The sequence below is a fragment of the Oncorhynchus keta genome, chromosome 34 (assembly GCF_023373465.1).
Source record: "Oncorhynchus keta strain PuntledgeMale-10-30-2019 chromosome 34, Oket_V2, whole genome shotgun sequence".
Taxonomy (NCBI): Eukaryota; Metazoa; Chordata; class Actinopteri; order Salmoniformes; family Salmonidae; genus Oncorhynchus; species Oncorhynchus keta.
Window position 1 is genome coordinate 59,680,957 of NC_068454.1, and position 26,025 is coordinate 59,706,981.

The window sequence follows — 26,025 nt, forward strand, 5'->3', positions numbered from 1 at the left end:
CGGCTAAACGTCTATGACGTTAAATGCCTATTTTCTCCGTTCCGTCTGACTGCATAATCCACTGTCTCGTAGTTTGTGGTAAATAAATATATATTTTTTCTTTTCTACTTGGCTTACTGTTTCCCTGAGTTCTAGACACAAACCATAATCATTCCTTCTCATGATTTCACTTTAGCTCTTTTAAATCATTCATGTAAAAAAATAAAAAAATAACAGAGCATTGAATTTCGAAAGATAATGTTTCTGTGTTTTTTGCTGTCCATTCTTAGGTCTAAACTGTTTATTTCAGATGTTCTGCCAAAACCAAAAGGTGGCAGTGTTGATGCCTCCAATTATAGAGGCTCTGAGTGGGTCTTGTGTGCTCATTCCATGCAGATTTACACTGGAGTCTACATGTTAATCATTCCTCACTCGTCCATGTAAAGGAACATGGACTAGAGGTTTCGGGAATACAGTGTTAGAGACAGTGTTAAAGATTGTGCTGGGGACTTGCTTGAGAAGGACTGCACCACTATCTCAAAGTTCCCTTATCCCCGTTCCTAACTATCCCAGTATTACCTCAACCTTGAATAAGACAACAGTCTTCCGCCTGTATTTTCTGAAAGCATCAATATTGGTGTTAAAGGTACATGATTACTATTTTCAACAGTTCTGTGTTTTTATTTCCGGTGGTTGAGCCTCCTTACGGTGTTCACATGTTGATGCAGCTGGTTCATTAATAAGTTGGAGAAATGATCAATAAGGTGGAGAAAAGAGTGCTTCATTTCGTGTCACTAAATTTAGGAATACTAAAGCAACTAGTGATATGAATGGCATATTAAGCCCCATCATCATTTAACGATTATGCTATTCTCTGTATAAATCAGTTACAGTGTCTGTGGATTTGGTAGCTAACAAAGTAACTTAAACATCTCCCTGTAATTTTCATCAGTTCCATCCATAATATGTGGAGTGGTCACTGTCCTGTGAATTCTAAGTGTAGTCTTCAGAGTCTACAAACATACCAAGTCAAATTAAATTACGTACTTACCTAAGACCTTGTATTTCATGGAAATCTTTTTAAATGTGTAAATAAGTATATATATATATATATATATATATATATATATATATATATGTGTGTTTCATATACTAGCAGATTATCCAGAGGACTGAAGGTATGTCGGTAGCACTGTAGTTTACAGTACAGAAATACTTTGGAATTACCTAGAAATTACATGGTAATAATTGTTTGTTTCTGGTAATTGTTTGTCCATGTTTTAATGACAGTAATATGTAATTTATTGTAATTACCTAGAAATAACCATTTTAATATTGTTAAACAATCTTTGTTCTTGATTTCATTGTGCTCTAAATATTGTATTATGTGAGGCACTTATTGCAACAAAGGGCCAGGTCAGCAGATTATACATACGCCATCTCCAAAGTGACCTCTAGTTATGAGGTCATACAGGTGAGAGCACTCTTTAGGCTAGTATTTGTGATCATTGGCATACATAAAATCACAATAGTTTTCACACTTTTAGGGAAATGTGTATACAAGGAATATTTATTTTACCATATAACGTGTGTGTGTGTGTGTGTGTGTGTGTGTGTGTGTGTGAACATGCATGTGTTTGTGATGTATGTCAGAGGACAGAGTGTGGCAGCAGAGAAGCACACAGAGAGACCAGTGGTAGTGATATGTGAACGCTGCAGAGGGGACAGAGGCAGTAACACCATGAGCGTAACTCTGGATTCGCGGTTTCAGGCTCTACCTGAGAGACGTGAATACAGGGTACGTGGTCGTCGACCTCATCAGAATTGTTTTAATCTATCAGATACATGTAAATAACAAGCTTAAATCAAGCATTTCACTTTGTCATCTCCCAAAATGTTGGTTTTACCATCCATTTCCACCCTTTGTCTCTTTCAGTTCATCTATATTTGATTTTATTGCACCTGTATATTCATTTTGTAATCATATCATATTCATTCATTTCTTGATGATGATTAAGATGATGATGGTTAATTAGTTAATTGTACTAGATAGTTCTTCACTTGTGGTCCTATGCAGCTCAGTTGGTACAGCATGGCACCAGGATAGTGGGTTTGGTTCCTGGGACAAACCGTATGTAAAATGTATGCACACATGACAGTAAGGGACCGTAAAAAAATGATTCGGGGAGACGGGATGTCATTAAGAACCTAAAAAATATTTTCACATGACCCTCCCCTTTGCTTTACCCTCCCCGCGTGAATTCTGTTCTAACTCGCCCTGGTCAACTGTAAGTGCTGTTATTTTGTGAAGTGGAAACATCTCGGAGCAACAACGGCTCAGCCACAAGGTGGTAGGCCACACAAGCTCACAGAACGGGACGGCAGAGTGCTGAAGCACGTAGTGTGTAAAAACCGTTTGTCCTTGGTTGCAACACTCACTACCAAGTTCCAAACTACCTCTGGAAGCAACGTGAGCACAAGAACTGTTTGTCGGGTTTCTATGGCTGAGCAGCAGCACACAAGTCTAATATCACAATGCGCAAAGCCAAGTGTTGGCTGAAGTGGTGTAAAGCTCGGCGTGGAAACGCATTCTCTGGAGTGATGAATCAAGCTTCATCATCTGACAGTCCGACGGACGAATCTGGGTTTAGCATAAGCCAGGAGAATGCTACATGACCCATTGCATAGTGCCACATGTAAAGTTTGGTGGAGGAATAATGTTTTGGGGCTGTTTTTCATGGTTCGGGCTAGGCCCCTTAGTTGCATTGAAGGGAAATCGTAAAGCTACAGCATACAATGCCAATCTAGACGATTCTGTTCAACTTTGTGGCAACAGTTTGGGGAAGGCCCTTTCCTGCTTCAGTATGACAATGCCCCCGTGCACAAATCTGTTAATGCAGTATGCAAATTGGAGTGTGTCCATGGTTCTGGGATAATGGTGTTGATGTGAGCCATGACAAGCCTTTGAAAGCATTTCATGACTACAAATGTGAGTGCTATAGGGCGATAATCATTTAGACAGGTTACCTTGGCGTTCTTGGAGGTATTACAGACTGGTCAGGGAGAGATTGATAATGTCAGTGAAGATACCTGCCAGCTAAATGGCTATTATTCAACGACAAACATGTTCTTGGAAATTGCATTCCCATGTATTTTGATTTGTTTAACACTTTGTTTGGTTACTATATTGTTATTTCATAGTTTTGATGTCTTCACTATTATTCTACATTGTAGAAAATAGTAAAAATAAAGAAAAACTCTTGAATGAGTAGGTGTGTCCAAACTTTTGATAGTTACTATATATATGTATGTATATGTATATTATATATTATGTATATTATATATATGATGTATATTATCTCCTCAACAGTGAAGGGTTAATATATTGTGCAGAGTAACATTAACACAAATTCATCATCAAAGAGACTTTTATTAATTTCTTCATGTAATTTCTCTCTTTCTAAGCCCTTTGAATTGTACGTTTAGGATATCCACATTAAAGTTTGCTTTTACTTCTTCTTTGAATGGTGGCCCGTTGAGTAGTAACTCTGGAAAGTATCAAGTTATGCAACATATCAAACGTGTCATTTCCTTCAGCCACAGATGTCTTGAGCAGTTATTGCCCCCATTAAACTGGAACTCGCTGTAAAAATAGACTTGGAACTATATCCTTACATTTGTGGATTTAAATCTCTGGATGAATTACTGTTGGCTGTATTCCTTTAAAATAAAAACATGTTTAAAAAAGAGAAATAAAGAGAAATATTGCAAGGGGCTGTAGCTTTCTGTGTAATTTACAGGTCACTGGGTTATATGTCTGCTTGTATTTCATCTGGAATCAGAGGATGTTGCCTTCCTTGTGAAGCTTGATATATTTCACTAGTAACTGTGATTGAAAAGAAAATCTGGTGCTCATTTGATACTACAGATGGAGGCTATCACTTGTGGGTTGACGCTTATTCAACGAAGGAAAATTCGGTGTCTTGCAAACAGCAGTGCCACTTCTTCTGAATGTCTGCAGTGACAGGCAGCTAGACAACAGACACCACATCAGGTGGCATTTATATAGCCTGAATTGTGCATTGGATTTGAACAGATGACCATCGCGTGAATACTGGTAAGAGGTCGAAGACACTATTTCTGTCTGTATTATTTCTGTTAAGGTAATTAATGTGACTGTCCCAATTTTGTAATGTGGAGAAACATTTTAAAGTTTATGTACATGTGTCCCTTTTTTCGGATGAGTTGGATTTGGGAACACATTTCAGATATTGATAGCATCTAATTAAAATCTAATTGTAGATATTGTCAAGTTCAACAAGACTACACTTTCTTTAGTGGGTCAGGTGTAGGCTACATCTAGATTAACACAAATATCAACCGTATCAGATCACAGCTCTTTAAGCTTTATTCATTTGTATTGGTCAGTGTTTTCAATGGAAATGAATCTACCACCAAAATATGAACCTGTTTGTCTTCATTATGCTTAATTTAGGTTTTTATACTTACTCAGAATCAACACAGCTTCATTGGCTTCAAGGTATAATGAAATAACGTATTTTTTAATTCTATATTTATGTGAGGAATATGTTCATATTACTATGATTCAAATCTCATCATGATACAAATGTTTGTAGTGTAGCCAACATGTCCAATTAAAAAGCAAGAAAACTCAGACTGTCTTGTGGAGAATAGGGTCAATGTTGTTTCAGTTCCCTACAATCAGAATCTGTTTGGAATCATTCTATTAATGACAAATCAAAACAAAAATGTCAACATTTTGATGTGTTTGACTTTATTTAAAAGTTATTTTCACTGTTGGTTTCATGTTTTTTTTAAATAAGACAATGTAATGAAGTGTGTCTGCTGCCTCTGTACTGAACTTGTATGTCTGTCTGTCCAGACAGTGTTAAAAAGCAGGTCATCTGGCCCTTTCTGATACAGAGAATCATGCACATCACAGGAGCTGAAAGACTCATCCTCATTGGTGGTCTGCTGCAAGGTGGGTTGCTGTGGGAAAGGCTGGGTCTGATGCACTGCTTTCTAGCATCTCCCATTGCACTTTACCATTTACATTTGATAGGTTATCTGTAGCTAGGTTCCCATCCAATTGGTGACAGATTTTCATTTGAATATTTAAAAGTCTGCATGAAGAAAATATGAGCTGAAATGCGATGGAAACACTATGAACTTTAGATTTAGATTTGGTACATGGAAATTTAAGCGAAAATGTACATTTTGTGTGTCATCATGCACTGACTTTTATCCCCAAGTACTCCATTTGGTGGAAACACCAATGGTGGGAAAATGCATATATTGTCTTTATCTGATTTTTTAATAATCGAATGAAAATCTGTCGTCAATTGGATGTAAACCTAGCTACTGCCATCATGATTCTTTGTTATACGGTATGACTTTACTCGCATAAAAACTGGATGGAAACATGATTAGTGTTCTGATCCTTATTAAAAGCCCAGCGCAGTCAACATTCAGTTTGTCCTGTGTTTAGTATCATATTTATACAACAGCTGATGAAACTAACACTGTAATAATGTGATCGGTGTTATTTCCCGATAGTGGCTGGTTGAAATACAGGACCTTCTAATCAGCAGGTTGTGCATGGGTGGAGTTTTGTCTTGCCTAGTGACATCACCAGGGGGGTAAAGTTAATAGACAAATTCAAAGAGTGTTTCAAACCTCTCTGCCAATAACTTAGTTTTAAGGTTACATATCCCTTCTCTGCTCAGGTGGATTGAGCCACACTGTGGTTAATGCACCATTATGTGCCCTTCCCCACTCCCAGACAGTCCTAACACAATTCTTGCTTGAGAAATAAATAAATAACTTTAAAAATAAAAATAAAAAAAATAAAAAACTATTACAGGAAGTTGCTTTATTGTTACCCAGAAATAGTTTGATATTGAGATAAAAACATTTGCACGGGGCCTTTAAAAGGATTCTTCATACACTTCATGTCTACTAGTATTGCTACATCCCCCAAAATGCTAGCCAGATTATTCTGCACATCGCTAAATAACTTAATAACTAGCCAGCATATTTTTTTGCGGTTTGTAGGAAAAAACAACACCCTAGTGAAGTTGAAAATAACCTAACACCCAGTCTAATATTTTGCTGTATATTTCAGGTGTTCTGTGCCTCGACTTTGCAGCGCTGATGCCTCAGAATATAAATGCTCTGAGTGGATCTTGTGTGGACATTCCCTGCTCATTTACACTGCAATTAGGATTTGATTCGTACCTCACAACTTCATGTAAAGGAATATGGAGGAAAGGGTGGCCAGGAGTACAGGTGTTTGATTCCAGTCTCACAGGGACAAGCTTTAACACCATTCAAGGGAATCTAACTGGGAACATGCAGCAGAAGGAATGTACCACAATCCTGAATGATTTACCTTCTTTAAATGACTACTTTTCATTTAGAATTGAATGTGACAATTATCTGAAATATAATTTTCCAGAACTTGTCACAATTTATGTAAAAGGTAGAGTATCATTATAATTTGCTAGTTTTGTGTTGTGTGTGTTGTGTTGTGTTCATTTTAAGTTGCAGGTTTGAACCCTGCTGTATTTAATGCACTGCTCATGTAATATACGTTTTTTTTACTCCCTCAGAAAATCCATCCAAACCCACTCTAAGTCCAGCAACAGTAAATGTGATGGAGGGGACCTCAGTGAGTCTGATCTGCTCTGCTGCAGCCCCCTGTCCCTTACTCCCTCCAACTCTGACATGGACCCCCAAACTGAGTGACAGTGTGGAGGATTTGAAGGTGACTCGAATCGAGTCATAACTTCTATCCTGAACTTTACCGCTTCACATGTCCACCATGGAGAGAAGATCTCCTGCACTGCGCTGTACAAACGACAAGCTGGCAAGAGTGATAAATCATCCAAAACTGATCTGACAGTCGCTGTTCTTTGTAAGTTGATTCATGCATGGTAAGTTTGATTCATGTATGGTAAGTTAATCATTTCTAGAGAATTTGACAACTTTCTGTGCACTCTCCCTCAGACTCTCCCAAGAACACCTCAGTGTCAGTCAGTCCCTCTGGTTCAGTGGTAGAGGGCAGCTCTGTGACCCTGACCTGCAACAGCAATGCCAACCCTGCAGTGAAGAACTATACCTGGTACAAAATCAATGGGACTGAGGCTGTCCTTTTAGGATCTGGAGAGAGCTTCACCTTAGACAGTAAAGCAAGTGATAGCGGGGCGTACTGCTGTGAAGCACTGCATGCACTCGGTAAAGAAAAAGCCACAGTTGTTCAGCTGGATATTCAATGTAAGTGGTCAGGGATGGAACTTAAAGATATTGGGCACTGGCCAGCCAGGATAGTAGACTGCAAATTTTACTGGCCTGGGTCCAAAATAAATACGCAATATTTGAAAAGACAAAATGTCACTAGCTGCTGGGCTAGTCGGGCACATTTTCTATTAGCCCGGTCTGAAAAGTACTAGCCACGGGTTAGCGGGCTAGCTTAATTTCTATCCCTGGGTGTAATACAGTATATCGCCTAGTGTAGGAACAGAAACATAGAAACATCAAGATGCTGCTAACACTTTACCATATGGCTACATGAATTGGCATCAACTAATCTCATGTATGGTAAGTTAATCATTTCTAGAGAATTTGACAACTTTCTGTGCACTCTCCCTCAGACTCTCCCAAGAACACCTCAGTGTCAGTCAGTCCCTCTGATTCAGCGGAAGAGGGCAGCTCTGTGACTCTGACTTGCAGCAGCAATGCGAACCCAGCAGTGTGGCGCTACAACTGGTACAGTGTTATTGGAGAGCAGGTTTCAACAGTGGGGGCAGGCAGAACGCTAACTGTCCAGGTACCAGCAGATGACAGTTATTTCTACTGTGAAGCCATCAATGACCATGGAACCGAGAACTCATCTGTCATTCAACTAGATAGAATGTGTATGTACACAATGAAAACAAATATGAACAATAGTTTCAACTATAGACAGTATCATAACACTCACTAAATTGACTCTTGACATACAATATCTATTGTTTCTTTCCCCCAGCCCCTCCCAAGAACACCTCAGTGTCAGTCAGTCCCTCTGGTTCAGTAGTAGGGGGCAGCTCTTTGACCCTGACCTGCAGCAGCAATGCCAACCCACCAGTGAAGACCTACACCTGGTACAGAGTCAATGAGAGCAAGATGGTCCCAATGGAATCTAGATCTCCGTTTCTGGTTCTGCAGGATATCAGCGAGAGTGGACTGTTCTGCTGTGAAGCACAAAATAGCTTTGGCAAAGATAGGTCCAACATCTTTGTGTATTTTCACCATTGCCCCTCCACAACTACAGGTAGGCCTACTGCTGTAACAATGACATTGTGCTTCATTTCCATCATAGATTTAACAGATTGTTGTGTATAATTAACCAATTCAATTAATGAAGATTAAATTAATGACATTTTAAGCAATTCTACAATTTAACGATTATGCTATTAACAGGATATAATTTGTTATAAAGACTATTGGTAAACATACAAAAAGTATAGAGAGAGTGGATTTGGTAACTAACAAAGTAACTCAAACATGTCTTGTAGCACAAACATCAGTTCCATCCATAATCTGTGGCGTGGTCTTTGTCCTGTGGATTCTAACAGTCATCTTCGGAGTCTATAAATATATCAGGTAAAATGGATATACTGTACTTGCTAAGCAAGTAGAATTTTGTATTTCATTATTTCAAGGACATTCTTCAGAAATAGTCTTTCATATAATCTTGGTTAACCCAGAATTTAAATCTAGCGTCATTTGGTTATTGGTAGTCTGTCAATGAGAGATTAATATATCGATATGGTAATATATCACTTTCAATATTTCCGATCTAATCTTTGTCTCCATCTCTATTCACGATCAGATTATCCAGAGGATTGAAGGTCGGTCGGTATCACTTTATCTCACAGTACAGAAAATACTTTGGAATTACCTAGAAAATACATAATAATACTTGGTCATTTCTTGTTGTGTTACAAGTTATGAAGACAGTAATAGGTAACTTATTGTAATTACCTGGAAATAACATGGTAATCGTCTTGTGATTTCTTTTTATTGTGCTTTTGCTAATAAATACTGTATTATGTGAGGCACTTACTGTGTGACATGTCCCCATGTCTGCTAACAGGCAGTAGGTGACACATACGCCACACTACAGATCTCAAACGCGACCTCTACTTATGAGGTCATACAGGTGAGAGCACTCTTTAGGCTAGTATTAGTGATTTGCATGCAAAAAAAATCCCTGCAATTCTAGCACCTTTGGAATTGTGTATACAAGTAACATTTATTTGACCACACATAACATATGTGTGTGTGTGTGTGTGTGTGTGTGTGTGTGTGTGTGTGTGTGTGTGTGTGTGTGTGTGTGTGTGTGTGTGTGTGTGTGTGTGTGTGTGTGTGTGTGTGTGTGTGTGTGTGTGTGTGTGTGTGTGAACATGCATGTGTTTGTGATGTATGTCAGAGGACAGAGTGTGGCAGCAGAGAAGCACACAGAGAGACCAGTGGTAGTGATATGTGAACGCTGCAGAGGGGACAGAGGCAGTAACACCATGAGCGTAACTCTGGATTCGCGGTTTCAGGCTCTACCTGAGAGACGTGAATACAGGGTACGTGGTCGTCGACCTCATCAGAATTGTTTTAATCTATCAGATACATGTAAATAACAAGCTTAAATCAAGCATTTCACTTTGTCATCTCCCAAAATGTTGGTTTTACCATCCATTTCCACCCTTTGTCTCTTTCAGTTCATCTATATTTGATTTTATTGCACCTGTATATTCATTTTGTAATCATATCATATTCATTCATTTCTTGATGATGATTAAGATGATGATGGTTAATTAGTTAATTGTACTAGATAGTTCTTCACTTGTGGTCCTATGCAGCTCAGTTGGTACAGCATGGCACCAGGATAGTGGGTTTGGTTCCTGGGACAAACCGTATGTAAAATGTATGCACACATGACAGTAAGGGACCGTAAAAAAATGATTCGGGGAGACGGGATGTCATTAAGAACCTAAAAAATATTTTCACATGACCCTCCCCTTTGCTTTACCCTCCCCGCATGAATTCTGTTCTAACTCGCCCTGGTCAACTGTAAGTGCTGTTATTTTGTGAAGTGGAAACATCTCGGAGCAACAACGGCTCAGCCACAAGGTGGTAGGCCACACAAGCTCACAGAACGGGACGGCAGAGTGCTGAAGCACGTAGTGTGTAAAAACCGTTTGTCCTTGGTTGCAACACTCACTACCAAGTTCCAAACTACCTCTGGAAGCAACGTGAGCACAAGAACTGTTTGTCGGGTTTCTATGGCTGAGCAGCAGCACACAAGTCTAATATCACAATGCGCAAAGCCAAGTGTTGGCTGAAGTGGTGTAAAGCTCGGCGTGGAAACGCATTCTCTGGAGTGATGAATCAAGCTTCATCATCTGACAGTCCGACGGACGAATCTGGGTTTAGCATAAGCCAGGAGAATGCTACATGACCCATTGCATAGTGCCACATGTAAAGTTTGGTGGAGGAATAATGTTTTGGGGCTGTTTTTCATGGTTCGGGCTAGGCCCCTTAGTTGCATTGAAGGGAAATCGTAAAGCTACAGCATACAATGCCAATCTAGACGATTCTGTTCAACTTTGTGGCAACAGTTTGGGGAAGGCCCTTTCCTGCTTCAGTATGACAATGCCCCCGTGCACAAATCTGTTAATGCAGTATGCAAATTGGAGTGTGTCCATGGTTCTGGGATAATGGTGTTGATGTGAGCCATGACAAGCCTTTGAAAGCATTTCATGACTACAAATGTGAGTGCTATAGGGCGATAATCATTTAGACAGGTTACCTTGGTGTTCTTGGAGGTATTACAGACTGGTCAGGGAGAGATTGATAATGTCAGTGAAGATACCTGCCAGCTAAATGGCTATTATTCAACGACAAACATGTTCTTGGAAATTGCATTTCCATGTATTTTGATTTGTTTAACACTTTGTTTGGTTACTATATTGTTATTTCATAGTTTTGATGTCTTCACTATTATTCTACATTGTAGAACATAGTAAAAATAAAGAAAAACTCTTGAATGAGTAGGTGTGTCCAAACTTTTGATAGTTACTATATATATGTATGTATATGTATATTATATATTATGTATATTATATATATGATGTATATTATCTCCTCAACAGTGAAGGGTTAATATATTGTGCAGAGTAACATTAACACAAATTCATCATCAAAGAGACTTTTATTAATTTCTTCATGTAATTTCTCTCTTTCTAAGCCCTTTGAATTGTACGTTTAGGATATCCACATTAAAGTTTGCTTTTACTTCTTCTTTGAATGGTGGCCCGTTGAGTAGTAACTCTGGAAAGTATCAAGTTATGCAACATATCAAACGTGTCATTTCCTTCAGCCACAGATGTCTTGAGCAGTTATTGCCCCCATTAAACTGGAACTCGCTGTAAAAATAGACTTGGAACTATATCCTTACATTTGTGGATTTAAATCTCTGGATGAATTACTGTTGGCTGTATTCCTTTAAAATAAAAACATGTTTAAAAAAGAGAAATAAAGAGAAATATTGCAAGGGGCTGTAGCTTTCTGTGTAATTTACAGGTCACTGGGTTATATGTCTGCTTGTATTTCATCTGGAATCAGAGGATGTTGCCTTCCTTGTGAAGCTTGATATATTTCACTAGTAACTGTGATTGAAAAGAAAATCTGGTGATCATTTGATACTACAGATGGAGGCTATCACTTGCGGGTTGACGCTTATTCAACGAAGGAAAATTCGGTGTCTTGCAAACAGCAGTGCCACTTCTTCTGAATGTCTGCAGTGACAGGCAGCTAGACAACAGACACCACATCAGGTGGCATTTATATAGCCTGAATTGTGCATTGGATTTGAACAGATGACCATCGCGTGAATACTGGTAAGAGGTCGAAGACACTATTTCTGTCTGTATTATTTCTGTTAAGGTAATTAATGTGACTGTCCCAATTTTGTAATGTGGAGAAACATTTTAAAGTTTATGTACATGTGTCCCTTTTTTCGGATGAGTTGGATTTGGGAACACATTTCAGATATTGATAGCATCTAATTAAAATCTAATTGTAGATATTGTCAAGTTCAACAAGACTACACTTTCTTTAGTGGGTCAGGTGTAGGCTACATCTAGATTAACACAAATATCAACCGTATCAGATCACAGCTCTTTAAGCTTTATTCATTTGTATTGGTCAGTGTTTTCAATGGAAATGAATCTACCACCAAAATATGAACCTGTTTGTCTTCATTATGCTTAATTTAGGTTTTTATACTTACTCAGAATCAACACAGCTTCATTGGCTTCAAGGTATAATGAAATAACGTATTTTTTAATTCTATATTTATGTGAGGAATATGTTCATATTACTATGATTCAAATCTCATCATGATACAAATGTTTGTAGTGTAGCCAACATGTCCAATTAAAAAGCAAGAAAACTCAGACTGTCTTGTGGAGAATAGGGTCAATGTTGTTTCAGTTCCCTACAATCAGAATCTGTTTGGAATCATTCTATTAATGACAAATCAAAACAAAAATGTCAACATTTTGATGTGTTTGACTTTATTTAAAAGTTATTTTCACTGTTGGTTTCATGTTTTTTTTAAATAAGACAATGTAATGAAGTGTGTCTGCTGCCTCTGTACTGAACTTGTATGTCTGTCTGTCCAGACAGTGTTAAAAAGCAGGTCATCTGGCCCTTTCTGATACAGAGAATCATGCACATCACAGGAGCTGAAAGACTCATCCTCATTGGTGGTCTGCTGCAAGGTGGGTTGCTGTGGGAAAGGCTGGGTCTGATGCACTGCTTTCTAGCATCTCCCATTGCACTTTACCATTTACATTTGATAGGTTATCTGTTAGCTAGGTTCCCATCCAATTGGTGACAGATTTTCATTTGAATATTTAAAAGTCTGCATGAAGAAAATATGAGCTGAAATGCGATGGAAACACTATGAACTTTAGATTTAGATTTGGTACATGGAAATTTAAGCGAAAATGTACATTTTGTGTGTCATCATGCACTGACTTTTATCCCCAAGTACTCCATTTGGTGGAAACACCAATGGTGGGAAAATGCATATATTGTCTTTATCTGATTTTTTAATAATCGAATGAAAATCTGTCGTCAATTGGATGTAAACCTAGCTACTGCCATCATGATTCTTTGTTATACGGTATGACTTTACTCGCATAAAAACTGGATGGAAACATGATTAGTGTTCTGATCCTTATTAAAAGCCCAGCGCAGTCAACATTCAGTTTGTCCTGTGTTTAGTATCATATTTATACAACAGCTGATGAAACTAACACTGTAATAATGTGATCGGTGTTATTTCCCGATAGTGGCTGGTTGAAATACAGGACCTTCTAATCAGCAGGTTGTGCATGGGTGGAGTTTTGTCTTGCCTAGTGACATCACCAGGGGGGTAAAGTTAATAGACAAATTCAAAGAGTGTTTCAAACCTCTCTGCCAATAACTTAGTTTTAAGGTTACATATCCCTTCTCTGCTCAGGTGGATTGAGCCACACTGTGGTTAATGCACCATTATGTGCCCTTCCCCACTCCCAGACAGTCCTAACACAATTCTTGCTTGAGAAATAAATAAATAACTTTAAAAATAAAAATAAAAAAAATAAAAAACTATTACAGGAAGTTGCTTTATTGTTACCCAGAAATAGTTTGATATTGAGATAAAAACATTTGCACGGGGCCTTTAAAAGGATTCTTCATACACTTCATGTCTACTAGTATTGCTACATCCCCCCAAAATGCTAGACAGATTATTCTGCACATCGCTAAATAACTTAATAACTAGCCAGCATATTTTTTTGCGGTTTGTAGGAAAAAACAACACCCTAGTGAAGTTGAAAATAACCTAACACCCAGTCTAATATTTTGCTGTATATTTCAGGTGTTCTGTGCCTCGACTTTGCAGCGCTGATGCCTCAGAATATAAAGGCTCTGAGTGGATCTTGTGTGGACATTCCCTGCTCATTTACACTGCAATTAGGATTTGATTCGTACCTCACAACTTCATGTAAAGGAATATGGAGGAAAGGGTGGCCAGGAGTACAGGTGTTTGATTCCAGTCTCACAGGGACAAGCTTTAACACCATTCAAGGGAATCTAACTGGGAACATGCAGCAGAAGGAATGTACCACAATCCTGAATGATTTACCTTCTTTAAATGACTACTTTTCATTTAGAATTGAATGTGACAATTATCTGAAATATAATTTTCCAGAACTTGTCACAATTTATGTAAAAGGTAGAGTATCATTATAATTTGCTAGTTTTGTGTTGTGTGTGTTGTGTTGTGTTCATTTTAAGTTGCAGGTTTGAACCCTGCTGTATTTAATGCACTGCTCATGTAATATAATTTTTTTTTTTTTACTCCCTCAGAAAATCCATCCAAACCCACTCTAAGTCCAGCAACAGTAAATGTGATGGAGGGGACCTCAGTGAGTCTGATCTGCTCTGCTGCAGCCCCCTGTCCCTTACTCCCTCCAACTCTGACATGGACCCCCAAACTGAGTGACAGTGTGGAGGATTTGAAGGTGACTCCGAATCGAGTCATAACTTCTATCCTGAACTTTACCGCTTCACATGTCCACCATGGAGAGAAGATCTCCTGCACTGCGCTGTACAAACGACAAGCTGGCAAGAGTGATAAATCATCCAAAACTGATCTGACAGTCGCTGTTCTTTGTAAGTTGATTCATGCATGGTAAGTTTGATTCATGTATGGTAAGTTAATCATTTCTAGAGAATTTGACAACTTTCTGTGCACTCTCCCTCAGACTCTCCCAAGAACACCTCAGTGTCAGTCAGTCCCTCTGATTCAGTGGTAGAGGGCAGGTTTGTGATTCTGACTTGCAGCAGCAATGCTAACCCAGCAGTGTGGCGCTACAACTGGTACAGAGTTATTGGAGAGCAGGTTTCAACAGTGGGGGCTAGCAGAACGCTAACTGTCCAGGTACCAGCAGATGACAGTTATTTCTACTGTGAAGCCATCAATGACCATGGAACCGAGAAGTCATCTGTCATTGAACTAGATGGAATGTGTATGTACACAATGAAACCAAATATGAACAATAGTTTCAACTATAGACAGTATCATAACACTCACTAAATTGAATCTTGACATACAATATCTATTGTTTCTTTCCCCCAGACCCTCCCAAGAACACCTCAGTGTCAGTCAGTCCCTCTGGTTCAGTGGTAGAGGGCCGCTCTGTGACCCTGACCTGCAACAGCAATGCCAACCCTGCAGTGAAGAACTATACCTGGTACAAAATCAATGGGACTGAGGCTGTCCTTTTAGGATCTGGAGAGAGCTTCACCTTAGACAGTAAAGCAAGTGATAGCGGGGAGTACTGCTGTGAAGCACTGCATGCACTCGGTAAAGAAAAAGCCACAGTTGTTCAGCTGGATATTCAATGTAAGTGGTCAGGGATGGAACTTAAAGATATTGGGCACTGGCCAGCCAGGATAGTAGACTGCAAATTTTACTGGCCTGGGTCCAAAATAAATACGCAATATTTTGAAAAGAGAAAATGTCACTAGCTGCTGGGCTAGTCGGGCACATTTTCTATTAGCCCGGTCTGAAAAGTACTAGCCACGGGTTAGCGGGCTAGCTTAATTTCTATCCCTGGGTGTAATACAGTATATCGCCTAGTGTAGGAACAGAAACATAGAAACATCAAGATGCTGCTAACACTTTACCATATGGCTACATGAATTGGCATCAACTAATGTATCATTCAATGGTGTCAATGCATTTGTTAATCATTTACTAATGGTAAAGAAACACAACATATTTTAGCCATAATTTTGAAATGGTACATGTAGAGCCTTTCAGTTAATATACCGTTGAAGTCGGAAGTTTACATACACCTTAGCCAAATACATTTAAACTCAGTTTTTCACAATTCCTGACATTTGATCCTAGTAAAAATGCCCTGTCTTAGGTCAGTTAGGATCACCACTTTATTTTAAGAATGTGAAATGTCAGAATAATAGAGTAGAGAGAATAATTTATTTCAGCTTTTCATTCTTTCTTCACATTCAGAAGTTTACACACACTCAATTAGTATTTTGTAGCATTGCCTTTAAATGGTTTAACTTGGGTAGCCTTCCACAAGCTTCCCACAATAAGTTGGGTGAATTTTGGCCCATTCCTCCTGACAGAGCTGGTGTAACTGAGTCAGGTTTGTAGGCCTCCTCGCTCACATACGCTTTTTCAGTTCTGAGGTCAGTGCTATTGGGACACCTGTTGACAACTTCCGGTGAAATTGGAGGGCGCGCAAGTCAAATAAATAATTATAAAAATGATGGAAATGAAACATTTAGGTACATAGAAGTGTCTTATATCGGTTAAAAGCTTAAATTCTTGTTAATCTAACTGCACTGTCCGGTTTACAATTGGCTTTACAGCGAAAGCATGCCCTGTCATAAATTCAGAAATAGCGATTAAATATTCACTTACTTTTTGAAAATCTTCCTCTGATTTGCAATCCAAAGGGTCCAAGCTACAACATGTATTGTCATTTTGTTAGATAAAATCCTTCCTTATATCCCAAAAATTCAATTTAGTTGGCGCCATCGATTGAGTAATCCACTTGTTCAACATGCAGAGAAAGGAATCCAAAAAGCTACAGCTAAACTTTGTTAAAACAAGTCAAAATATGTTTATAAGTAATCCTCAGCTACCCTAAAATGTAAGTAAACTACAATATTTCATACGGAAAGAAGTATGTTCAATAGGAAATTGATATTAGCAGGTCCGGCATCCTCTTCATCGCAAGCTCACAGACTGATTTCCAACTCTGAGTCCCAGTACTAAAACTCATAATTCTCCCTCGTTTTGGAAGAAACAAGCCAAAAAACCTTGTACACAGACTGTTGACATCTAGTGGAAGCCATAGAAATTGCAATCTGGGAGCTGGATTTTGGATTTGCCCTTTTTCCTTCCATTGTAAGAGCATGGGCTCTCAAAAAAGAAAGACAGTCCAGTTGGTTTTTCTTTGGATTTCCCTCCTACCATATCTATTGTGTTATAGTCTCATACATTTTTTTACTTTTCTACAAACCTCAATGTGCCCAAAGTAAACTGCCTGTTACTCAGGCCCAGAAGCTAGGATATGCATATAATTGGTAGTATTGGAAAGAAAACACTCTGAAGTTTCTAAAACTGTTAAACTAATGTCTGTGAGTATACAGACCTGATATGGCAAGAAAAAACTCAAGGAAAATCCATCCGGAATAAAACATAATTGAGGTTACAGGCCTTTTCAATGCTAGCCTATTGGATATACAAAAAAAATGCTCCCAGATTGCAGTTCCTATAGCATCCACTAGATGTCAACAGTCTTTAGACAGGGTTTCAGGCTTGTTTCTTGAAAAACTAACAAGAAGTTTCAGTTTGTGTTCTCATCAGGAAAGGTAGGCTTTTTGGTGCACGTGAATGAGGCCGCGCTCTTCATTATTTTCCTTTTCTATTGAACACCGTTCTTTCCGTCTGAAATATTATTGTTCATTTACATATTAGGGTACCTGAGGATTAATTAGAAACATTGCTTGACTTATTTGGACTAAGTCGTAGGAGTGGATTACTGAAATCAATGGCACCAACTAAACATACTTTAAAATATAAATATTTTAGGTAATATTATTTGATGACAATTATCCTGCTTAATAAGGGATGGGTAGCGTCAAGAAGTTAATGACTCCAACCTAAGTGTATGTAAACTTCCGACTTCAACTGTAGTTGATGCTAATCCATAACCTTATTGTAAAGTGTTACCAAGATGCTTTAAAACACTCTATTTATGACTGGTTGAATATCACTCTGTTGAGGCACACATCCAGCTGCTGTGACTGGCCAATGTCTGGGTCATGGTCAGTGCCCAGACTGTCTGGTCCAATGACAGTGAGCCATTGTCCTGTTGCGTGACGTGTGTGTGTCAATGCCCTCCATCACTGAATCCTGTTGTCGAGTTTGTATGGCAGTGTGAATGTGTTTAGGCATGGTTGTATTCTATGTATTGCCATTGGCCATTCCTAGTCAAGATTTCTACATATCAACCCCCCCCGCTCCAGGTGCAGATTGTGTTTTATCTCAACTGAAGGGTTTCCAAAGACAAACCTAGAATGAAAAATTATTATGGCCCAAATCCAGCCCCCATTTGTAATCCACCGACATGTTTATGTGGCCTAGTAAACACTTGGAATTACGGTCCAGAAGTGTACCAGGTTTAATTGCCGTAACTAAGCCAGATCATTACCATGGAAAAGCTAAACCTAGCTTATCAAGGTGGATGCGGCCCGCTTATGGTGTAATTCAATGTGGTAACTGGGCCAAATCTACATGCCGGCTCAGGTTTGGCCCTTATTGTGGAACGGATCTGGCTTAGGTATGGCAACTGAATCTGGCTCACAGCTGGCTTATTTGTATAGAGTTATAGATATGTAGCATGGGAAGTATGGATAGGCAGACTTCTTAACAGTGGTGCTAGTGCATAATACTCAATAAAAAAAATATGATAACACAGCACTGTTTTCTTCCAGATCCCCCCAAGAACACCTCATTGTCAGTCAGTCCCTCTAGCTCAGTAGCAGAGGGCAGCTCTGTGACTCTGACTTGCAGCAGCAATGCCAACCCAGCAGTGAAGAACTACACCTGGTACAGAGTTGAGGGAAGCGAGAAGGACATTGTCGGGTCTGAAGAGGACCTCAACATCTCCAGTGTGACCAGGCTTTCAAATGAAAAGTACTACTGTGAGGCTCAGAATGTCCATGGACTGCAGACCTCTGAAGCCATCAGTATCAATGTAACGTGTATGTACTGTATAGTACTTATTCTACTGATTTTGAATCACAATCACTCATTCATCTGAATGAACTATTAAGAATAATCGCGTTCTTCCTTTCTGTTCGCTGTAGTTGCTTCAGAGATCCTGAACACCTCTCACTGCATCAGGATTTCAGCTACATCTCAGATCAGATGTTTCTGTGATAGCTATGGGAACCCTACTCCCACACTGGTGTGGCAACTGTCTGGAGAGTCTGTCAATCACTCAACTAACACCATCATCATGGAGGAGCCAATGGGCCAAGCAGGCCTGAGGAGCTCCATCACCATCCACCAATCACAGGAAGAGAAAATACAGAGTCTGGTCTGCCTCAGCTCCAACTTTGTTAATTTTGACAGCTTCACGTTTGACTTAACATCAATGAAAACATTGGAAGGTAGAGTTAGGAGACATTTGTCCTGCTCTACACCAGAATTAGTTCCTAACAGTCCCCCGGTCCCACTAACCATTCAAGAGCTTGGAACTATAAGGTTCTATCTGTATTTTTGTCAAAATGTCATTATTGACATAGCCTTGCTCTGTTCAATGTTCTCTACGTATATAGTAAAAAAAAATACCCCTATTCATGTTGTTAAGTTCAAAAGAATACAAGATAGAAATGTCTGACACAATTCAAACCAATGACAGTTTGGAACTTTAAAGCCAATTGTCTCAGAATCATCTTTTTGAAACAAGAACCTTATAGTCCCAAGCTCTCACATTGCCAAATAAGAAGGACTTTTAGTACAAAGAAGGAATTGTGGCGCTTGTTTTACAACTAATTTGTTTGCTCTACGTTGTGATTGCACAGGTTTCCATCTTCCCTCTCTGTTGATCGGGGCTGGTGTGGGGGCAGGAGTGATGATGCTCCTATGCATCCCACTACTTCACTTCTGCAAGTAAGTGACTGACACAGAGTCTGGACTGGTATTTGACGCCATTATCTAAACCTCTGTTGTTTTGCTCTTAGGCATAGGAGAGCCAGGCAGTCACCAAGCAAAAGACAGAAGGACACAGCAGAGTTCATAGTGACGGATGAGGTAAGTAACTACACTGACATTCCGAAATTGTATGTGCTTACAGTCTAACAATGTGGAAAGGTGTTGATATACATATCTCACAGAAGAGGGTGCATGAACAGCCTATCACATATCCTAGATGGCGCACACATTTCAGCACTGGTATTTTTATTGCAGTGAAAGATTAGAGGTAGCTTGGCTGTGAAAATGCAAAAATCAACAGTGTGCATGAAGAGGAACTCAAGTCAGTTTAGGCTGCGGTGGCACATTACTGTAATCAAGTCTTTTGCAACCATATTGTCTGGATCTCATGTTAAACAACTAGCTAACAACTAGCCCTTTCCTATCCAGTGGTTGACTTGCTCATATGATTGTTTTGCATTGTTTTGTGTGGACACCAGGAAGTTACAGCTAATAGGAGTCTACATTTGAAAAAGACTTGGCCAATAAACATATAAACCCCTCTAATGTGATTGCTTACCCCTTTCAGGAGACCCTCTTTCAGGAGGAGGACAATGTCTATGCCAATAAAGCCATGCTGGATGAGGCCCTCGGGCCCAACAGGACAGTGGACAGGGAAATCGACGACACAGACCTCCTCCACTACGCCAACTTGAACTTCTCCAAACTCCAGGCCAAGGTGGCCGAGCGGGGGGTGGGGGAGGGAGAGATCAGGGGAGTCGCCTCCAAAACGGCAGAGTACGCAGTGATCCGCCTGCACTCCACAGGCAGTATCGAGGGAGGGGCTGAGAAGAAGGAGGCCATTCCTGCTCTGGAGCAGGGGGAGCACGCTGAGGACCATGGAGCTAAAGTCTTGGAAGAATCCCAGGCAGGGCACGAGAGTGACGAGGAAGAAGAAGTTGCAAAAGATTCTGCGCTGCCAGAGCTACAGGGTGTGACTAATTATGCCCTCAGTGTCCAGGAGTATACAGAGTCCCCACTGGGACAGTCTGAGCAGCACAACACAGCAGAAACTGCAGTGGACGAGGTGACACTGCTTTCTGAACCGAAAGATTCCGCTAATGGTGAAGAGGAGGACACATATGGGAACATATGTCGTGGTCAGGTCATATCTGAAGCAAATTGTGAACAACCTGAGTTAGATAGGAGGACGAGTAGGAGAGTGTAAAGGCGTAGTAAGCTGATGTATAGAGGGAGTAAAGCTTAAATGCAGATAAGGTTGTGAAAAATCACCCATAATGCACTGCAGAGAAATTCTCGTCACCTTCCAAACTAGAACCACTATGTCCACCTTTTTTTTAACACCAGTTATTCTACAGTGTCTGTTCATCAGTTGGATTTTCATCTCTATATATACAATATATACAAATGTCTGTGGACACCCCTTCAAATTAGTGGATTCGGCTATTTCGGCTTAAAATGAAATCCAATAAGGAAATACATTAGATTTTGTCCTGCTGATCGACACAACCAACTCCACATTTTCAAAGTGAAAGAACAATTCTGTATATATTTTTCCAATTGAATAAAACAAAAAAACAAAGATGTCTTGATTGCGTATGTCTTCACACCCCAGAGGTAACACCTGGTGGAAGCACCTTGGGCCGCCATTATAGCTGTGAATCATTTTGAATAAGGTTCTACTAACTTTGCACAACTCTTAGGCTAACACATACCCATTGTTTTTTGTCCAAATAGCTCAAGCTCAGTAAATTTGGTTTGGGAGTCATTGATGGACAGCAATATTCAAACATTGTCTCTAATTGTCAAGCAGATTTAAGTCAGCACAATCCACAGTACTTGAAAATACAGAGGGTTTCACTCTGTGTTGTGTAGTTCTGGATTTGGCCCGTGGTTTATAATTTAGGCCAGAAAAAATGCATTTCCTGTGTTGTCTTGCAGTATTACTTAACAGCCTTGTTGCCAACAGAATGTTTGATTTGAAGGGGATTTTTTTTAAACACAGGCTTCCTCCTTTTCACTTTTCTATCGAGGCTAATAATGTGGAGTGAATGCAATGTTGTTGATCCTCCTGTTTGTGGTGGAAACAATGTGTCATTGGTGTGCTTGACCTCGGCAGGGATTGGAGAGTTTGTCAGGATCATAATAAATATGAAAGGAGCAAAACCCAGATTAACAAAGCCCAGATTCAGTCTTCTGAATACCAAACACTGGGATAGAGTTGTATTTTTCAGCGAGTCAATTGCACACATTTTAATCTCAAAGACACACCAGAATGGCTTTCCAATAGCTGTTGACTGCTTCTGAATGGTTCAGTGTGGTTCAGTCCTGATTTAAATCTGCATGAAATTTGAGACAAGGGGCTGGACTCAATCCGTATCGCTGTAGTCAAATCCAATGAAAATCAAATCAAGAAGCTGATTTTCAAGGTTTGAATTTTGCTGTCCATCAATGACTCCCAAACAAATATACTGGGCTTGAGCAATTTGGACAAAAACAATGTGTATATGTTGCCCTATGAGGTGGTCAAAGTTGGCAGAATCTAATTCAAAATGATTGACAGCTCTAATGAATGCCAAAGGTGCTTCCACCAAGTATTTACTCTGGGGTGTGAAGACACATAATTAAGACAGCTCTGTTATTTTTTATTTATTTATTCATTTGGAAAATGTTCTGTATTTTTTTCTTTCACTTTTAAAATGTAGAGTAAGTTATGTACATCAGTAGGAAAACAATCAAATGTCATACATTTTTTATTTACTTTTAAGGCAGCAAAATGTTCATCTTGCAACAGTTAAGAGTGTAATATTTGTTTGTTTTTCAAAGTTTTGTTCCTCTTCTATGAATTTGTAACTTATTGTTGCACAGACAATGTGTATTTATGAACTTACAAAATGTGTGTGATGGTTATGAATCACTTCAACATGTTGTATTGTTGTTTTTATTGTCTTTTTTATTGAAAATGTATTTACAATGTTTAAAGCTGAATACAGGTGGATACAGGTTACAAGCAGTCAGTAAATTCAGCATGATTCAGTAACTATGTAAAGTCAGAAGTCAGTAATAATGCACATTGCAATGTTAAACAAATATGGAGACATGGTGTCAGTTACATAGCATATACACAATAGCACATCCTGTAATATGGGACATTTCTAAACAGTGAAGCACTTCTGTTTTGACAGCCTAGTAAGCACACATTGCATTGATGTACCGCACGATGTTCAAACCCACTTTGAATGACGTCAATAAACTCTGTTTTCTGCCATTGTGGTCTTGACTGACTTGCAATTTCAAAGTACAGTTAAGGCAACTACTGGTTCTTGAATGTGTTTTTATTGCTAAAAATCCAGATATAAAGCACTAGTCAAAAGTTTGGACACACTCATTCAAGGTTTTTCTATATTTTTACTATTTTCTAAATGGTTGAACAATAGTGAAGACATCAAAGCGATGAAATAACACATATGGAATCATGTAGTAACCAAAAAAGTGTTGAATAAATGAAAATATGTTTTATATTCTTCAAAGTATCCATCCTTTGCCTTGATGACAACTTTGTACACTCTTGGAATTCTCTCAACCAGCTTCATGAGGAATGCTTTTCCAACAGTCTTGAAGGAGTACCCACATATGCTGAGCACTTGTTGGCTGCTTTTTCTTCACTCTGCGGTCCAACTCATCCCAAACCATCTCAATTGGGTTGAGATCAGGTGATTGTGGAGGCCAGGTCATCTGATGCAGCACTCTATCACTCTCCTTCTTGGTCAAATTGATCTTACACAGCCTGGAGGTGTGTTTCGGGTCATTGTCATGTTGAAAAACAAATGATAGTCCCACTAAGCGCAAACCAGATGGGATGGTGTATCGCTGCAGAATGCTGTGGTAGTCATGCTGGTTAAGCGTGCCTTGAATTCTAAATAAATCAGGGACAGTGTCACCAGCAAAGCACCCCTACACCATAACACCTCCTCCCCCATGCTTCATGGATTGGAACCACACATACGGAGATAATCGGTTCACCTACTCTGCGTCTCACAAAGACAGCAGTTGGAACCAAAAATCACAAATTTGGACTCATCAGACCAAAGTATAGATTTCCACCGGTCTAATGTGCATTGCTTGTGTTTCTTGCCCAAGCAAGTCTCTTCTTCTTATTGGTGTCCTTTAGTAGTGGTTTCTTTGCAGCAATTCGACCATGAAGGCCTGATTCATGCAGTCTCCTCTGAACAGTTGATGATGAGATGTGTCTGTTACTTGAACTCTGTGAAGCATTTATTTGGGCTGTGAGGTGCAGTTAACTCTAATGAACATATCCTCTGCAGCAGAGGTAACTCTGGGTCTTCCTTTCCTGTAGCGTGTCCTCATGAGAGCCAGCTTCATCATAGCGCATGATGGTTTTTTAGCGACTGCACTTGAGGAAACTTTCAAAGTTCTTGAAATGTTCCAGATTAAATTACCTTCATGTCTTAAATTAATGATGGACTGCCATTTCTTTTTGCTTATTTGAGCTGTTCTTGCCATAATATGGACTTGGTATTTTACCAAATAGTGCTATCTTCTGTATACCACCCCTACCTTGTCACAACACAACTGATTGGCTCAAACGCATTAAGAAGGAAAGAAATTCCACAAATTAACTTTTAACAAGGCACACCTGTTAATTTAAATGCATTCCAGGTGACTATCTCATGAAACTGGTTGAGAGAATGCCGAGTGTGCAAAGCTGTCATCAAGGCAAAGGGTGGCTACTTTGAATAATCTCAAAAGTAACATTCATTTTTATTTGTTTAACACTTTTTTGGTTACTACATGATTCCATGTGTTATTTCATAATTTTGATGTTTTCACTATTATTCTACAATGTAGAAAACAGTCAAAATAATGAAAACCCCTTAAATGAGTAGGTGTGTCCAAACTTTTGACTGGTACTGTAGGTGTGATACAATTTTTTACAAACAAACCTTAATACTTTTTTTGGACTATGAATGAAACTTCCTCTTATATTTTAACATCAGAGTACTGGGTTATGTAGTCTTCTTCATCTGAGCTGCTGCTGTGGCCTGCCCTATGCTGGCGAGGGTCAGAACTACAGACTGTCTGGTGTCCTGGCTTTGCCCTGAACATGACCTCAGAGTAGCTGATCTCCACGTCATCCTCACTGCTCCCCATCTCCGTGTCCATGTTTGGCTCGATGGTGGGCTTCGAAGCGCACACTTCCTTAATGTTCTCGTAGTCATTGCACTTATTAGTCTGAATATAGAAAGAGATTCATACAAATGAAGCAGCTCGAATGTTGCTATTTTGTAAATCTGGAGAATATTTACAGTGCCTTGCGAAAGTATTCGGCCCCCTTGAACTTTGCGACCTTTTGCCACATTTCAGGCTTCAAACATAAAGATATAAAACTGTATTTTTTTGGTGAAGAATCAACAACAAGTGGGACACAATCATGAAGTGGAAAGACATTTATTGGATATTTCAAACTCTTTTAACAAATCAAAAACTGAAAAAATGGGCGTGCAAAATTATTCAGCCCCCTTAAGTTAATACTTTGTAGTGCCACCTTTTGCTGCGATTACAGCTGTAAGTCGCTTGGGGTATGTCTCTATCAGTTTTGCACATCGAGAGACTGAAATGTTTTCCCATTCCTCCTTGCAAAACAGCTCGAGCTCAGTGAGGTTGGATGGAGAGCATTTGTGAACAGCAGTTTTCAGTTCTTTCCACAGATTCTCGATTGGATTCAGGTCTGGACTTTGACTTGGCCATTCTAACACCTGGATATGTTTATTTTTGAACCATTCCATTTTAGATTTTGCTTTATGTTTTGGATCATTGTCTTGTTGGAAGACAAATCTCCGTCCCAGTCTCAGGTCTTTTGCAGACTCCATCAGGTTTTCTTCCAGAATGGTCCTGTATTTGGCTCCATCCATCTTCCCATCAATTTGAACCATCTTCCCTGTCCCTGCTGAAGAAAAGCAGGCCCAAACCATGATGCTGCCACCACCATGTTTGACAGTGGGATGGTGTGTTCAGGGTGATGAGCTGTGTTGCTTTTACGCCAAACATTACATTTTGCATTGTTGCCAAAAAGTTCCATTTTGGTTTCATCTGACCAGAGCACCTTCTTCCACATGTTTGGTGTGTCTCCCAGGTGGCTTGTGGCAAACTTTAAA

At 39.4% G+C, this 26,025-nt stretch overlaps 2 protein-coding genes across 21 annotated transcripts in view; one reads left to right on the forward strand and one right to left on the reverse strand.

Moving 5' to 3' along the window:
* The first annotated feature begins 1,340 nt into the window (after positions 1 to 1,340).
* LOC118367387 (myelin-associated glycoprotein-like) lies at positions 1,341 to 23,117 on the forward strand. Of its 18 annotated transcripts, XM_052494179.1 has the most exons (13): positions 1,342 to 3,022; positions 10,863 to 11,936; positions 12,315 to 12,359; positions 12,723 to 12,821; positions 13,967 to 14,323; positions 14,458 to 14,763; positions 14,856 to 15,119; positions 15,230 to 15,496; positions 18,625 to 18,894; positions 19,000 to 19,305; positions 19,720 to 19,807; positions 19,879 to 19,948; positions 20,418 to 23,117. In XM_052494179.1, exons 4-13 carry the CDS (start codon positions 12,770 to 12,772, stop codon positions 21,054 to 21,056), a joined length of 2,619 nt encoding a protein of 872 aa, XP_052350139.1. In that variant the 5' UTR covers positions 1,342 to 3,022; positions 10,863 to 11,936; positions 12,315 to 12,359; positions 12,723 to 12,769; the 3' UTR covers positions 21,057 to 23,117. The 18 variants fall into 18 exon arrangements, with proteins under 18 accessions (XP_052350137.1, XP_052350136.1, XP_052350141.1 ...); XM_052494177.1 differs by lacking the exons at positions 10,863 to 11,936; positions 12,315 to 12,359; positions 12,723 to 12,821; positions 13,967 to 14,323 and adding exons at positions 4,475 to 4,519; positions 4,883 to 4,981; positions 6,125 to 6,481 and having other exon boundaries at positions 1,341 to 4,096; XM_052494176.1 differs by lacking the exons at positions 10,863 to 11,936; positions 12,315 to 12,359; positions 12,723 to 12,821 and adding exons at positions 4,475 to 4,519; positions 4,883 to 4,981 and having other exon boundaries at positions 1,341 to 4,096.
* The window catches only part of si:dkey-24p1.1 (uncharacterized protein LOC556718 homolog), a 37,464-nt gene continuing 34,213 nt past the window's right edge, over positions 22,775 to 26,025 (reverse strand). For all 3 annotated transcript variants that reach the window (XM_035750792.2, XM_035750794.2, XM_035750793.2), the window contains one exon: positions 22,775 to 25,102. In XM_035750792.2, the coding sequence (XP_035606685.1) occupies positions 24,851 to 25,102 (252 nt within the window). In that variant the 3' untranslated portion in view covers positions 22,775 to 24,850. The remainder of the gene's footprint in view (positions 25,103 to 26,025) is intronic.